Genomic DNA, 15,418 nt, shown 5'->3' on the forward strand with positions numbered 1-15,418 from the left:
TTCTGGCCAGGGCAATCAGGCAGGAGAAAGAAATAAAGGGTATTCAGTTAGGAAAAGAGGAAGTCAAATTGTCCCTGTTTGCAGATGACATGTCTATATTTAGAAGACACCATCATCTCAGCCCAAAATCTCCTTAAGCTGATACGCAACTTCAGCAAAGTCTCAGGATACAAAATCAATGTGCAAAAATCACAAGCATTCTTATACACCAATAACAGAAAAACAGAGAGCCAAATAATGAGTGAACTCCCATTCACAATTGCTTCAAATAGAATAAAATACCTAGGAATTCAACTTACAAGAGATGTGAAGGACCTCTTCAAGGAGAACTACAAACCACTGCTCAACAAAATAAAAGAGGACACAAACAAATGGAAGAACATTCCATGCTCATGGATAGGAAGAATCAATATCATGAAAATAGCCATACTGCCCAAGGTAATTTACAGATTCAATGCCATCCACATTAAGCTACCAATGACTTTCTTCACAGAATTTGAAAAAAAACTACTTTAAAGTTCATATGGAACCAAAAAAGAACCTGCATTGCCAAGACAATCCTAAGCCAAAAGAACAAAGCTGGAGGTATCACGCTACCTGACTTCAAACTATACTACAAGGCTACAGGAACCAAAACAGCATGGTACTGGTACCAAAACAGAGATATAGACCAATGGAACAGAACAGAGCCCTCGGAAATAATACCACACATCTACAAACATCTGATCTTTGACAAACCTGACAAAAACAAGAAATGGGGAAAGGATTCCCTATTTAACAAATGGTGCTGGGAAAACTGGCTAGCCATAAGTAGAAAGCTGAAACTGGATCCTTCCCTTACACCTTTTACAAAAATTAATTCAAGATGGATTAGAGACTTAAATGTTAGACCTAAAACCACAAAAACCCAAGAAGAAAACCTAGGCAATACCATTCATGACAAAGACATGGGCAAGGACTTCACGTCTAAAACACCAAAAGTAATGGCAACAAAAGCCAAAATTGACAAATGGGATCTAATTAAACCAAAGAACTTGTGCACAGCAAAAGAAACTACCATCAGAGTGAACAGGCAACCTACAGAATGGGAGAATATTTTTGCAATCTACTCATCTGACAAAGGGCTAATATCCAGAACCCACAAAGAACTCAATCAAATTTACAAGAAAAAAACAAAAAACCCCATCAAAAAGTGGGCAAAGGATATGAACAGACACTTCTCAAAAGAAGACATTTATGCAGCCAACAGACACATGAAAAAATGCTCATCATCACTGGCCATCAGAGAAATGCAAATCAAAACCACAAATGAGATACCATCTCACAGCAGTTAGAATGGCGGTCTTTAAAAAGTCAGGAAACAACAGCTACTGGAGAGGATGTGGAGAAATAGGAGCAGTTTTACGCTGTTGGTGGGACTGTAAACTAGTTCAACCATTGTGCAAGACAGTGTGGCGATTCCTCAAGGATCTGGAACTAGAAATACCATTTGACCCAGCCATCCCATTACTGGGTATACACCCAAAGGATTATAAATCATGCTGCTATAAAGACACATGCACACGTATGTTTATTGTGGCACTATTCACAATAGCAAAGACTTGGAACCAACCCAAAACTCCATCAGTGACAGACTGGATTAAGAAAATGTGGCACATATACACCATGGAATACTATGCAGCCATAAAAAAGGATGAGTTAATGTCCTTTGTAGGGACATGGATGCAGCTGGAAACCATCATTCTCAGCAAACTATCGCAAGAACAGAAAACCAAACACCACATGTTCTCACTCATAGGTGGGAACTGAACAATGAGAACACTTGGACACAGGAAGGGGAACATCACACACCGGGGCCTGTCGTGGGGTTGGGGTAGGGGGAAGGGATAGCATTAGGAGATATACCGAATGTAAATGATGAATTAATGAGTGCAGCATACCAACTTGGCACATGTATACATATGTAACAAACCTGCACGCTGTGCACATGTACCCTAGAACTTAAAGTATAATAATAAATCAATAAATAAATATAAAGGGAAGGCAGGCCCCCATTAGGGATGGCCGGTTGCCTTCTGGACTTTAGAAATGGACTTGAAGGTCCAGCAATTCCACCCCAGGGAGACCCTCTCTTCTTTTCGGAGATCAAGGCTTCAGTCAAGCTCTTCAGTCATTTGCATTATTCTTTTTGGCCTAGTTCCAGATTCTGGGTTCCACATTCTGGAGTCCTCTCCTAAGCTGCACAGGCTGCCTCCCAAGCTGGAAGTTTTTAGATTTTGCACTGCTGTTTACATGAAGTGGTATTGACCAGAATTTGCACAAAAGTATTTTATAATAAAAAATCATATAGAGTACTTATTATGAGCTGGGATCCAGTACTGCTATGTGCTGGCTAACCAGGAGATCTGAGGTAACAGTGTTTTCCACCCATGATTCCAAGTTTGGATGGAAAGACACGAGGGGAATCTGAGGTAATGCAGCCACTATGGTAGGAGCGGGGTCAGAGTGAGGGAGGCGCAAATGAGGCAGAGATCATTAATTTGGGGGGAAGGGATGGTGGGTCACCCTCTAAATGTCTAAGAGACATTGACAACAAGCTCAATCTTGAAATGTAATGTGAATGAGACAGATGAAGTATTAAAAGACATTTCTGGCAGAGGCAGCATTTGAAAGATTGGTATAGAGGCATGAAATACTGAGATATACTGATGGGCGGTATGTTGCGCATACTTGGAATAACAGCAGCTGGGTGAACAGGAGGGATTCAGAGAGTGCTGGGCAGACAGGAAGTCAGGCACCCACCCTTGGGACCCTGGCATGACGGTTCTGAGCAGTGACCAGCAGTCCTGGCGGAGGAGAGAGGAGGAAAATGGGGAAGATGGTTCTAGGCTGGAGATCTGCAGGGAAGGTGTGGCCCAAGGAAAGTGGGCAACAGAGCTAAGAGAGGAAAGAGAGCAATTCTGGGGTGGATGATGGGGGGCAGGCTGCACAGAGAAGGCAGCAGGGGGCTGGGAAGAGAAAATGGAATCCCAGGGACTGCAGGTCTCTGTGAGTTCCAAGAACAGGTGGAATAAGAATGAGAAAGGGGGAGAAGGAGAGAGAAGAAACCTAATGGTCAGACATTGGGATTTGGAGGTGAAAACTGCAGATCAGTCCTGAATGCTGGTGAGGTGCAGAGTATGTTCAGGAAGGAAGATTCCTGATGAGGAGAGGAGATGCTTGTCTGTGAAGAAAGGTGTGAGTGTGGAGTGCAGCAGTCATTCACAAGAGCAAATAACCCATCCTACACACTTCTGCTGGTTGGATGGAAAGAGAATTTTTGAGATGGTTGCCTGATTCCTCCAAGAAAAATGTTTGCCTGACTGACAGGTTAGCAGCAGACTGACCAGGGTCGTAAGAGAGAAGGAGGAATACTAAGAGCGGCTGCACAGAACATGGCCTGGAAGTGGCACTGGGTGAACATTAGCCCTGTGTTGTGGCCTGTATGGAGAGACCCACCAGCGCTCTGCTAGGACAGCACTGTGTCCTGCTTGTTTCTGCATCCTCAGCCCATAGTACAGTGACTGGCCTGGAGTAGACTACCAATAACAAACTACTCATTACCCGCCAGATAGAGGCGCTGCACTTTCTCATCACAATCAGCATAAGCTTTCTGTGTCAGTCCTTAGGGCATTTCCATGGTGCTGCCTTATTCTGGCCAGACTCCTTATTTGGACTCCGGAACTACTTTGAGCTCCTCAAAATCTGGAATATTCATTCATCACCAGAAATCCACTCCTGGCATTTAGCAAACCATCATGGAGGACAGCTCAGCTTCAAGGTGACTCCCTCTCACTTCCACAGGGCCACCCACATAGGCACATGCACTCAAGCACACAGCACAGGGAGAGGACACAGCCCCTGAAGCCCAGACCACAGGACAAGGGAGCCCATCCTCAGGGAACTACTGAGCCTCCCATTCGTAGTCACATGGGCCCTGAGCCTGATCCCATCCAGGAATCCCTATGTGAGTGGTTTCTGTTTCCCCAAGCCCTGGAGAACAGCTGGGGTGGGAGCAGGAGGGCAGGAGCACACTGAGAGATGCTAGCTCCTTCTCAGTGCAGTATCTAAATACATCTGAATGACCTGGTCCATGCCTTGACAAGGAGGGGCATTGCTGTGACCTCGCAGAGGCCTTCTACCAGCTTCCACCTGTAACCTGCTGTGGTGGCTGCATTTAGGGAGTGGGGCAGAGGCCGACGCCAGGACCTGTGTGAGAGGCAGTTCAGTGCTGCTGGAGGCCACAGGGAGAACATTGGTGGTGGGACATTACTCCTGGGTGACCCACTGGATGGGGGTGGTGGGGATTCTCCAACAAAGTTAGCCTGGAATTGGCAGTTTTGACAATGTAGGTCACCAAAGAGAAGAAGGAAATAAGGCAAGTGTCTGGTGGGAGGAGACACTTTATTGTTCCTGGGGTCTCTGGAGGCCCCTTGGTGGGGCTGGATCACTGGCTTCCCCCAGAACAGGGCGCCCCTCCGTGGCTTTGCTTGTGGTAGTCTGTGGCTATGTCTCCCAGCAAGGACAGAAACTCAGAAAAATCAATCTTCTTATCCTCATTCTTGTCCTTTCTCTCAAAGACATTGGTCAGGTAATGTATGCCCTTTTTGTCCTGTGAAGAGAAAAACGTACAAACAAGAAAAATTCAATCACAAACAAGTTTTGGGCTGGGAGTGGAGAGGAGGAGGCAGAGACAGAGACAAATGCCTAGATCTGCACAGGTGTCATGGCGGGGCTGGGAGTGCCGGGCAAGTGGGTGAAGTTGGGGTGAGGATGTGAATGTTATCCCTGGAGTTCTCTAGGGAGACTTTTTGTCTCAAACCTCAGATGGGAGGCAGGTCCTGTCCCGAGGCGCTCTGTTTAGTGACCTTGGGGAGAGCAGTCCCCTGTCCCAGCCTCACTCTCACCTGTCCCCAACCTTTAAGAGCACTGGCTACCTTAGTTCTAACCCAGGGCCCCCAAATTGGCCCTCATGCTTTGTTCTCTTCTTTCTCTGACCTCCTCTCCTTTCTTCTCTTTTTCCACCAAACACGTCTTCTGGGTTCCCTGCTTTTGGTCGTCTAGACCCTTTGGTACCTAGTAGCCCACAGTTTTTTTCAGATTTGCTAATGAGTCTTGTTTATTGCAAAGAGGGCTATTGATTTCTACTAGCAATGGAACTTCTAGTTCTTTCTCATTGATCTCAAGGATGTTGATGTGGGGCCTTAGGGAAGCAGGACCTGAGCATGTCAGTTTAGTCTCACAGAGAGGGGGTCAGTGAGCACTGGGAGGGGACTGTGCACCGCCCTCAAGCTGCACACTTTGCTGACCATCTCATAACCTCATTTATATCTGTATAACTCTTTCCCATTTTCATACTTTTTTGCCTATCATCCTTAGATTCCCATATGATCCAAGCAATAAATTTGCAAATGGGAAATGTTTTAATCAGAGGATGAGGGTGACCCGTCCAAAGACACATAGTAAAATATATCCTCAGCCATGCCAGCGTCCAACCAACATTGAGAAGCTAAACTCCGACTCACACAGGCACTGAGGAAGTTGGGGAAGTTCTCCTTCATCATCGTCAGCAGGCTTGGCTTGTCAATCTTGTCATCACGTCTGGTGTATTTGTGAAACATGTCGATCATGCCTATTATGGACGTCTCAGCTTGAGTGTTGCTCATCTTGGCTTTCAGAAAGGCTTCAGGAAATAAAGACAATCATTTTTTTCCCTTCATTTAAGTTAGGGTCTCTATGTGGGGGTGTTGAAGGAGGGCTGAGGACAGAGGAAAAACAGCCCTAAGATGGAACAGAAGGAACTCGATTTTTAAAAATGTGATGGGATAAGTTGCTCAAAAATGAGAGGGTAGGACCAAGTCTGACACCTGGCCCACCCTGGCCAGGGCCAAGAGGAGATGCAGGTGGATGGCGGAAGTCCAGCTGTGGGCAGAGCTTTGGAGAGGGAGAAGCAGGGAGAGTCAGAGGCCCAGCAACACATGGAAAAACTGAGCTGGGACCCCTCCAGTCTCGGCCAGCACATGGCAGACCCCACTCTTAAAACAGCACGAAATCCATCTCCTCCAGCTTCACAGCTGGGGTGAGAGTCACGGGGGCAGGACAATAGCCTTGGTGATCTGGTCTCCGACCCTCCTGGGCTGCTTCAGGAACCAGACACCATGGGCCCCACCTTGACTCCAGTGCAAGCCCTAAATGACATGGTGTATGCAGGCTCCAGGTGCACATGTGAGGATGGACGTGAGTGTGAACAGGAAACACAGCCCTGTCCTGAGCACAGGGGGGCCCTTCCTGCATTCCCCTGGGAATGAGAAACTGGAATGGCCTCTGTTACAAGGAACAGACATAACCCCTTGGTTCTTAAGCTGCTGGATGGGATGGGAGTGAGGTGGTTGTCGCTTCATGTCTGCTCTTGGGAATTATCTGCACCCTCGGAATCACCAAGGCTTGACCCTGTTTAAATAAGAAGGTCTGACTTCCCAAAGCAAATTGTCCAGCCGGTGGTCAGTCTGGGCTGGCCTGCACCCCAAGCCTGAAAAATAGGACAGTGCAGCTCTCACTTCCCACACTTTCCAAAGAACCAGAAAAGGACCTTGGCTAACGTGTGTGGGTGTCTGACAATAAACCCCCAACTCCTCTCAACGCAGGAGAAAGCTCCATGCTGGCAACTGACTAAGAGGAGCCACCCAAAGCTTTTTTGATTCTGAGGCCAAAGCTAGATGCCAAGCCCTGTGCCCAGAGGGTGCCTGAGAATTTGCAGGTTGTGGTAGGGAGTGAGGGAGCTTTGGCTGCTCAATACCTTACCCAGGTAAGGGCAAGCCATCTGGCCAGGGCTATGCTGTGTCGGGGTCCCAGGCCTTGGGGTTTGGAGAGCCTCCAAAGCATTCACAGGGGATCCTTAGCCCTCCACCCTCTGTGGGGGCAGAGCTGGGGAGGGGATTCAACAACTGGGACCCCAACAGGTGGATGAATCCAGGGAGGAAGAAGACAGGGAAGGTCCTGTGCTCAGGTCCCACTGGGGCATTTCCACAGGAGTTGTCTCAGGAGATCCCAAAGGAGCAACGGACAGGTCTAGTTCAGCCACCTGGTTGTACAGATGTGGGCTTTGGTGTCAAGTGAAGGTCACACAGCCCAGCTAATGGCAGAGCTGGCCTAGACCCAGGCTCCTGAGTCTTCGTCCACAGCCCTTTCCCTTCCTAGAGGCAGCACAGCAGACTGGGCACTGGGCACTGGGCACTTCTAGAAAACGCAAAGACGTAGGTGAGACTTACCAGAGCTGGGAAGCGACACGAGGAGCAGGATGAGTGAGATGTGTGTGTTTGGAAAAAGAGCAGTCCCTTTATAAGGCTCAGCCTGGCTCTTCCCAGGGGCTGGGAGGCCTCGGGCCACCTCTGTCATCTGTTTCTTGGAGCCTTGCCCTACATCAGGTGGGTGGGACACACCCAGGAGGCTGTGCTCAGGGTTTCTGACCAGGGAGCCAGGTCACCAGGTCCCACCCCACCCCAGACACCTCACCTGGGGACTTCCCTGGCTCAACCTTGATTTGAGGGTAAGACAGGCAGTGCATGTATAGTAGCAAGTCAGGAAATGGGAGAAAAGAGCACTGGGCCTCTGGACCCAAAGAGGATGGAGTTTCAGACTCCTGAAGGTAGCATGGTCTTGTTTGTTCCCTCTCTCAGTCCTTCCACACAATTGTTGTGACAGCCTGTTCTACGACCCCACCACGTACTGAGCATTCTAATGTCCAGACATCAAGATACCTGCTGCTCCTGCATCCTCCTCAACCCTCATAGTCCTAAGAGGCAGGTGCTGCAATCTCTATTTTAGGAAAGGAGAAGTTGAGATGTTCCCAAGTTTACTCAGCTGGTAAACATAGCAAATCATCATACGAACACAGAAGAGGCAAAATCAAATCCTTACTCGTGTGCCCTGTGCTATAGGTCTTGGGTCACATCAGGGGCTGCCCTATGGGAAGTCAGAGTCCAGTGAGGGAAGCAAGGTTACTTCATTGCTAACCATTGGTCAGCCCCTCACAGAAGCCCTGGACTCAGGTGGGGGGACTGGGGTCAGGGTCCCACTATCTAGGTTGGGTGGCGGAGAGACCCCCCGTGGAATGAGCCTGGAGGCAGGGAGTGGGAAAAGTTCTTTCCTGCCCCATGGCACTAACTTCCCAGAAAGTCTTCAGCGTTTTTCCTCCTCCTATGCAAAACAGCCTGTGTAGGAGTTGGGAGCTGTGCCTTTGGCTATAATGTGCCCTACCCTGCTGTGGAAAGGCTGACCCAGGTAGGGGCAAGAGGATTGGGAAGGCATGGGAGTCCCTGGGGCATGGTGAGGAAAGGGAGATGATGAATCACTGACATGGACATTTTCTGCTAACCCCTTCCAGTGTTCCTTTTAGGGTACAAGAGAGCTCCAGGTTCATTTAGTGCCAGCCCCTTAAGCACTCTGGGGCTCCATAGAGCTGATGTGATGTCTCCCTAGGTGGGACCTATTTTCTCCACCCATCATATTTCTTCAACTTCCTTCTCCATCAGTACTTATGTAACCAGGGGGGCCTGTTTCTCCCTCTCCCACTTCCCCATATGATGGCAATATTACTTTTAGTGGCAAAAGATACACACACACAGACACACACACACACAGTGGAATACTACTCAGCTATGAATAAAGAATGAAATCATGCCTTTCACAGCAACATGGATGGAACTGGAGGCTATTATTTTAAGTGAAATTACTCAGAAACAGAAAGTCAAATACTGTGCACCTTCACATGTGAGTGGGAGCTACATCACGCATACAGATGGAGGTAGAGAGTAGAATCATAGACACTGGAGACTGCGAATTGCAGGAGGTCAGGTGGTGGGTGAAGGATGAGACATTTCTTGGTGGGTACAATGCTTGCTATTTAGGATGGCTACATTAAAAACCTGGACTTCACCACTGTGCGATATATTCATATACATTTGTATGCAGGTTTTTGTGTGGACATAAGTTTGCAATTCTTTTGGGTAAATCCCAAGGAGTGTGATTTCTGGATCCTATGGTAAGAGTATGTTTAGTTTTTTAAGAAAGCACCAAACTGTCTTTCAAAGTGGCTGTATTATTTTGTGTTCCTGCTGTCAATGAATGAGAGTTCCAGTTGCTCCACATCCTTCTTCAGCATTTGGTGTTGTCAGTGTTCCAAATTTTGGCCATTCTCATAAGTGTTTACTGGTATCTCATTGTTGTTTTAATTTGCATTTTCTTGAGGACTTACGATGTGGAGCATCTTCTGATATGCTTATTTGTCACCTGCTGTGTCTTCTTTGATGAGATGTCTGTTCAGGTCTTTGGCTCATTTTCTAATTGGTTGGTTTGTGTTCTTATTGTTGAGTTTTAAGAGTTCTTTGTATGTTTTGGATAACACTCCTTTGTCTGATATTTCTTTTGTAAACATTTTCTCCCAGTCTTTAGCTTGTCTTTTCATTCTCTTGACAATATCTTTCACAAAGCAGAAATGTTTAATTTTCAAGAAGTCCAGCTTACAAATTCTTTTTTATGGATTGTGCCTTGGTGTTGCATCTAAAAAGTCATCACCAAAACCAAGATGATCAAATTTCCTCTTATGCTACCATCTAGGAATTTTGTAATATTGTGTTTTGCATTTAGGTCTATGATTCATTTTGAGTTATGTATCATCACTGTTTAGAAAAAAGGACCAGAGGAAAAGCAATACAAAAGGAATGAGGGACAACAATATTAATACAAGACAACAAAGAATTCTAAGAAAATGGATTAAATGAAAAAGAAGAATATTTCTTATAGATTAGTGTGCAAGTGACCAAGATATAATAGTCTTATCCTTTTTTTTTTTTTTTTTTTTTTTTTTTGTTTTTTTTTTGAGACAGATTTTCACTCTTGTTACCCAGACTAGAGTGCTATGGTATCATCTTGGCTCACTGCAACCTCCTCCTCCTGGGTTCAAGGATTCTCCTGCCTCAGCCTCCAGAGTAGCTGGGATTACAGGCCCACGCCACCACATGCAGCTAATTTTTGTATTTTTGGTAAAGACAGGGAGTGTCATCATGTTGGCCAGGCTAGTCTCGAACTTCTGACCTCAGTTGATCCACCTGCCTCAGCCTCCCAAAGTGCTGGGATTACAGGTGTGAGCTACCAGGCCCAGCAATAATAGTCCTAACCTTATACACACAAGAACATAATTTTGAATAATATAAAGCAAACACTGAAAGAAATTAATGGAAACTGACAAACTTATATCACTTGGCAGGTTTTGGCAGATTCTGCCCAGAAACTCAACAGAGTCGTCAGATAACAAAACACCAGTAATGGTACAGAGCAGGACCGGCAGATACTGCTACAGCCCAGAAGCAGCCCCGGACACAAGGCCCCGCAGATGTGTCCAATAAACACTAACCTCCAGAAATAGGTGGCCAGCTTTATCTGGCTTGAAGACCATAATTTGATGATTCCTGATATAAACTATTTGAACAACACACTTAAATTTATTTACACACACATACATTCATAAATTCGTGCCCAACCATAGAGAATACACATAAATTTCAAACATACTTGAGACATCCAAAAAACTGATCATTTGTTTTTGCTAAAATGAAAATCTCAGCAAATTAGCTTTAATAGGGGCCTTATCTTTTGCACTTGCTAATCAGGTTGAACCCTGTGAGCCCTTCCCCTGTGTCATGTCTGGAACAAACACTCTCCATAAACCTGCCCCGCCCCATCACACACAACCTCCCAGCCACTGCTGATCCCCCAGGAGAGCTCACAACAGGCTGGTCCTGAACAGGAATCTGGCTGGTTGATATCTTCATCTCTTCCTTCTTTTGGGGGAGCTCCCCTCTCCCCAGTCTGAGGTAGGGGCAACATCCTTCTGGATCTATGGAAGATCTCAAGTTGCTGAGGGAAGAGGACAGAAAACAATTTGTTCTGTTTGCTGTATTTTATCCATTCACTTATGCTATGAGTGCTGACTCGGTTCTGGGTGTGCGGATGTTGGGGTGGCAGGGAGATGGAATGGATGTGGACCGGGCTTTGAGCAATGCTCTGGTCCCAGGAGAGAACTCCAATAAACCACTGGGTGTTGAGAGAGTGGAGCGGGACAGAGCCAGGAAGCCCCAGGTCCCCAGGCAGTTCAGTGGTCACTTTCTCTGTGAAGCCTTCTCCAGGCAGAGCCATCATCTCCATGTCCCTGCGCATCTCAGTGACAGCCCTGGCTGCACATACACTATGTTTGCTGCCACCTGGCCATGACTTATATTGTGCCCCCACCCTCCAGTGCAGAGAACTCCATACACATTGGCAGAACTAGCAAGTGAGGCAGGTGTCTTCAGAAAGGTTCAGATAAAGTGTGTGGGAATTCAGAACAGGGGAAATCACTTTTCAGGTGGGGGAGCCAGGGGAATTTTGTCGGGGCGCCCTTTCAATAGGCCATAGAGCACTTCCAGGAGCCACGGTGAGAGGGACAGGGCAGAGGGAGCCACAGGAATGTTCCGAGACAGCCAGCTGTTCTGTTTGGGGTCCTTCTGGGTGGTGTTGGCCGGCTGCATCTCTAGACTCGAGCAGCAGTTGGGAGAGCGGGACAGAGAGAGTTCCATGGTGTTCAGAAGAGATTATTCGGACTCAGTTCTGCTGTGAGCCACCCACACTGGAGGATCCATCCACACTGGAGGAAGAGGACACCCAGCTGCAGCCCAGAGCCTGTGGTCCCCCTGTTAGGTTTTGAAGGGAAGGCAAAGGTTAAAGAAAGACACAGAGAGAGTCGGCGGCTCTATGGCAAGGCAGGTTTTCTGTCCAGCACAAGACCTGAGGAGGTGGGGGACCAGCTTAATGCCAGACGCCCTGCCGCTTACAGGCTGGGGTAATTTATAGGTCTAGGTGGGGGTCTGGGCAGTATGGCTTGCTCGCCGGGAGGATATTGGTAAGATGTTCCTACGATCGGGTGGTTTGGACCTTTTTCCCGCGGATGTGATAGGCTGTTCCTTGGACCTTTGCCCCGCACGATACGATAGGGATGTTCCCTCAGTTGGGCCTTTGCCCGGCAGGGTATGATAAGGGTGCTCTTGTGCCTTGTGGTCAGGTGGTTAGGCAGGATGTTTCCCACGGCCCGAATCCGCATGGAATGTTTCACTCTGACGAGGCTCCGCAAAATGGCAGGGGGCTTACAAAATGGTGCAGTTTGGACTAACACCCACCATCCCGTCTAGAATGGGTTTGCTGGGAGGATTTAGTGTGAATTCTGTTCGCCTGATAAAGGAGGTTGCTTTCTCGGAGGCCACACACACAGACAGTGCTGGGAAGTGACCCTTGTGTACCCCGAGAAATGTATCTGTTCAACCAAATTTCACGTTGGCCATGATCATTCCTCACCTCACCCAAGTTTAAGAGGCTGGGCCCTGTAGGTTAAAACTGGCAAGCTGGAGAAAGCAGTGGAGGCCACTGCAGGAAGGTTCTCTGGCCAAGGGGGACTTTACAATTTTGACTTACAGTTAGGGCTGTTCCTGTTACAGTTGGCCCCAGTCAGAGGCCCAGGATGAAACTCTGGCCCTGAGTGCAGAGACTTGGTTTTCTGTTTCCCAAACTTCCACATGGTGGCGCTACCGAGCACCCACCTCGCCCTGGTTGCTGAGGGAGGCAGTATCACGTAGCTGGGTCCTTCGCGGTTTCTGCCCTTCCTCGAGTTGTGAGTCCCACGTCGGGCACCAATCTTGCACCTTTAAAAAAAAGAGATCTTCACCAAAAGCTTCTGAAAGGCAGAGGGCTTTTCTTAATTAATTTGTATTCTTTTCTCTCTCCAATGCCTACCAGAGGGCACTTCACAAAATCATATACTGGGGATGCAATTGTTAATCGAGTTGGTAGGGAACAAATTAAGATAATTGAATTTTTAGTAATGGTGGGTTAAGTAAATCTTGATGCCTGTACACATGGAATCCCTGTGATGATACGAAATGGACATTTGGTCTTTGTCCCTGTTCCTGACGCTGAGCGTCTGAAACCTCTGGAATCTCCTGAATGACAGGGGTGAGGGAGCGTCTTTTGTTACTCATAACAATCCCCTTCCAGCCATACTGAGTGTGTGCTAATGAGGTGACTCTTGGTGGACCCCTAGACAGCTTCAGGATGGGGCTGGTTGCCAGAGGAAGCAACCATGTGATTGGAGGGCGGGAGCTTTCAGCCCCAGGCTGGGCCTCCAGAGAGCGGCTGGGGAAGGACTTCAATCACCAGTGGCCAATTGTTTAATCAACCATGCTGAAATAAAGTGACTGCCATAGAAACCCCAAACAATGGGGCTCAGAGAGCTGTCGGACTGCTGAGCGGGTGGGGTGCCGGAAGGCTGGGCGCCTGGGTGGGCCTGGGAGCTCCGTGCTGCCCCTCATACCCTCGGTGTCTCTTCCACGTGGCTTTTCCTAAGTTGTATTCTTTGTAACAAACCAGTAATCATGGGTAAAGTGCCTCCTTGAGTCCTGTGAACTCTTGTAGCAGATTATCCAACCTGAGGAGGGTTTTTTAGGAACCTCCAATTTTAGCCAGTCAGTCAGAAGTATGGGAGATCAGGTGCTGCGATTGGCATCTGAAGTGGGGGCAGTGTTGTGGGGCTGAGCCTTCACCTTGTGGGGTCTGTGCTAACTCTGGGTAGTTAGGGTCAGAATGGAGTTGCAGGATATCCTGTTGGTGTTCAGAGAGTTGGAGAACTAGTTGGTGTGGAGATTTAAAAAAAAAGAAATACAACCCCCACAAATTTTATGTCAGAAGTGTTGTGAGCCAGAATGGTTCAGGAATTCCATATAATGTAGCTATCTAGAATCAATCACTCAAAAAATATTTAAGAATTGGGGAAATGTTTTAAAAATAGCCCTCATTGAAAAAGCAGATGATAAAGCAGCTGGGAAAGGGCAAGGCCGTGGCCCACAGGGTGGACGTGGAGTGGGCTTGGGGAGTGGGTTAATGGGACGTGATTGTTCCACATGAGACAAGGCCACAGAACTCAGGAAACAAAGCTTGTTTTGAGCAAGAGTCATGTCAGATTTTGAGAGAAGGCAGAACAGAGAGAAGATATCTTTACATAGGTGAAGCTAAGAGTTCGTAAGAAAGTGTCCTCCGCCTTCACGTTCACAGCCAATTGATTTTCAACAAGCCCGCCAAGCCCATTCAATGGAGAAAGAATAGTCTTCAACAAATGGTGCTGAGACAAGTGGGCAGCCACATGCAAAATAATGAAGCCGTACCCCTTCCTTCCTTCGTACACACAAATTAACTCAAAATGGGTCACAGCCCTACACATAAGAGCTAAAACAAACTCTTAGAAGAAAATATAGAAGTAAATCTTCAAGACTGAGGGCTTGAATATCTTTGCATATGCTATTGAGGCTTTATAACTTTGCTTTCCACAGTTAGACCTACAATCCACTTGGAATTGTCGTTTTGTCTGCTTGTGAGGTCTAGTTTCATGAGAATGAGCATCCAAGTGATCCCATAAAATGTATCGAAAAGCTCGTGCTCAGCAGTGCCACTTTTGTCACAGAATAAATATACTACACGTGTGTGTCTTTTTCTCAGGCCTCTGTTTAGTTCTGTTGATCTATTTGACTGTCCTTGAACCAGCCCGGCAGTATCTGTTACCAGAGCTATTGTGATAAATCTTCACGTCTAGTACTGTAGATCCTTCCATCTTTTTCATGATTGTCCTGGGTATTCTTGGCCTTTCCGTATACTTTTTAGAGTTAACTCGTCAATTCCAGCAAGGACTTTGGAATTGGGATTGCACTGAATCTATAGGTTGTGTTTGGGAGAACTGACAGCTTTACAATAGCAGAGTGTTTCAGTCCATGAACATGGTGTATCCCTTACTAAAAACCTTTCAGTGGTTTCCCATCCTGCTTAAAGTTCAAATTTTGCTTGTCCTCTGCCTGCCCCTCATACCTCATCTCCTGTCTCTCTGAACTCCATTTACACCACTCCAGCCCTTCTTTCTGCCCCTCCATCAGCCCAGACAGGCTCCCCCTGAGCACCTCTGTTCCAGCTCTTTCCTCTAACCATGGGGCCCTTCTCCTGCTCTCCCCAAGGGTGGATCCCTGTTATTTATTCTGAGCCAAATATGAGTGGCCATGGCCCATGACACAGGCTGAGGCGTGTGGATCACCTGAGGTCAGGAGTTTGAGACCAGCCTGGCCAACATGGCAAAACCCTGTCTCTACTAAAAACACAAAAATTAGCCGGGCATGGTGGCGGGCACCTGTAATCCCAGCCACTTGGGAGGCTGAAGCAGGAGAATCACTTGAACCCAGGAGGCGGAGGTTGCAGTGAGCTGAGATCGCGCCATTGCACGCCAGCCTGGGAGACAGAGTGAGACTCCATCTCAAAA

The 15,418-nt window shown here is 47.4% G+C and overlaps 2 protein-coding genes across 43 annotated transcripts in view; one reads left to right on the forward strand and one right to left on the reverse strand.

Annotated features, from left to right (window-relative positions):
• The window catches only part of S100A1 (S100 calcium binding protein A1), a 1,186,348-nt gene that overhangs the window by 1,006,294 nt on the left and 164,636 nt on the right, over positions 1–15,418 (forward strand). The window contains exon 1 of one of the 42 annotated variants that reach the window (XM_050753969.1): positions 1,878–1,881. The exons of 38 other annotated variants lie outside the window; for them this stretch is intronic. The gene's annotated coding sequence lies outside the window, so the exon portion shown is untranslated. Of the gene's footprint in view, positions 1–1,877; positions 1,882–8,089; positions 8,094–11,442; positions 11,447–13,074; positions 13,079–15,418 lie in introns of those variants that run through there. 3 more of the 42 variants (XM_050753922.1, XM_050753931.1, XM_050753996.1) reach the window with 3 other exon arrangements.
• LOC126935008 (protein S100-A7) lies at positions 4,425–6,058 on the reverse strand. The gene is made up of 2 exons (XM_050756033.1): positions 5,565–6,058; positions 4,425–4,651 (listed from the first exon to the last, which is right to left on the reverse strand). Exons 1-2 carry the CDS (start codon positions 5,703–5,705, stop codon positions 4,487–4,489), a joined length of 306 nt encoding a protein of 101 aa, XP_050611990.1. The 5' UTR covers positions 5,706–6,058; the 3' UTR covers positions 4,425–4,486.

Source organism: Macaca thibetana, chromosome 1, assembly GCF_024542745.1.
Source record: "Macaca thibetana thibetana isolate TM-01 chromosome 1, ASM2454274v1, whole genome shotgun sequence".
In the NCBI taxonomy this organism is placed as follows: domain Eukaryota; kingdom Metazoa; phylum Chordata; class Mammalia; order Primates; family Cercopithecidae; genus Macaca; species Macaca thibetana.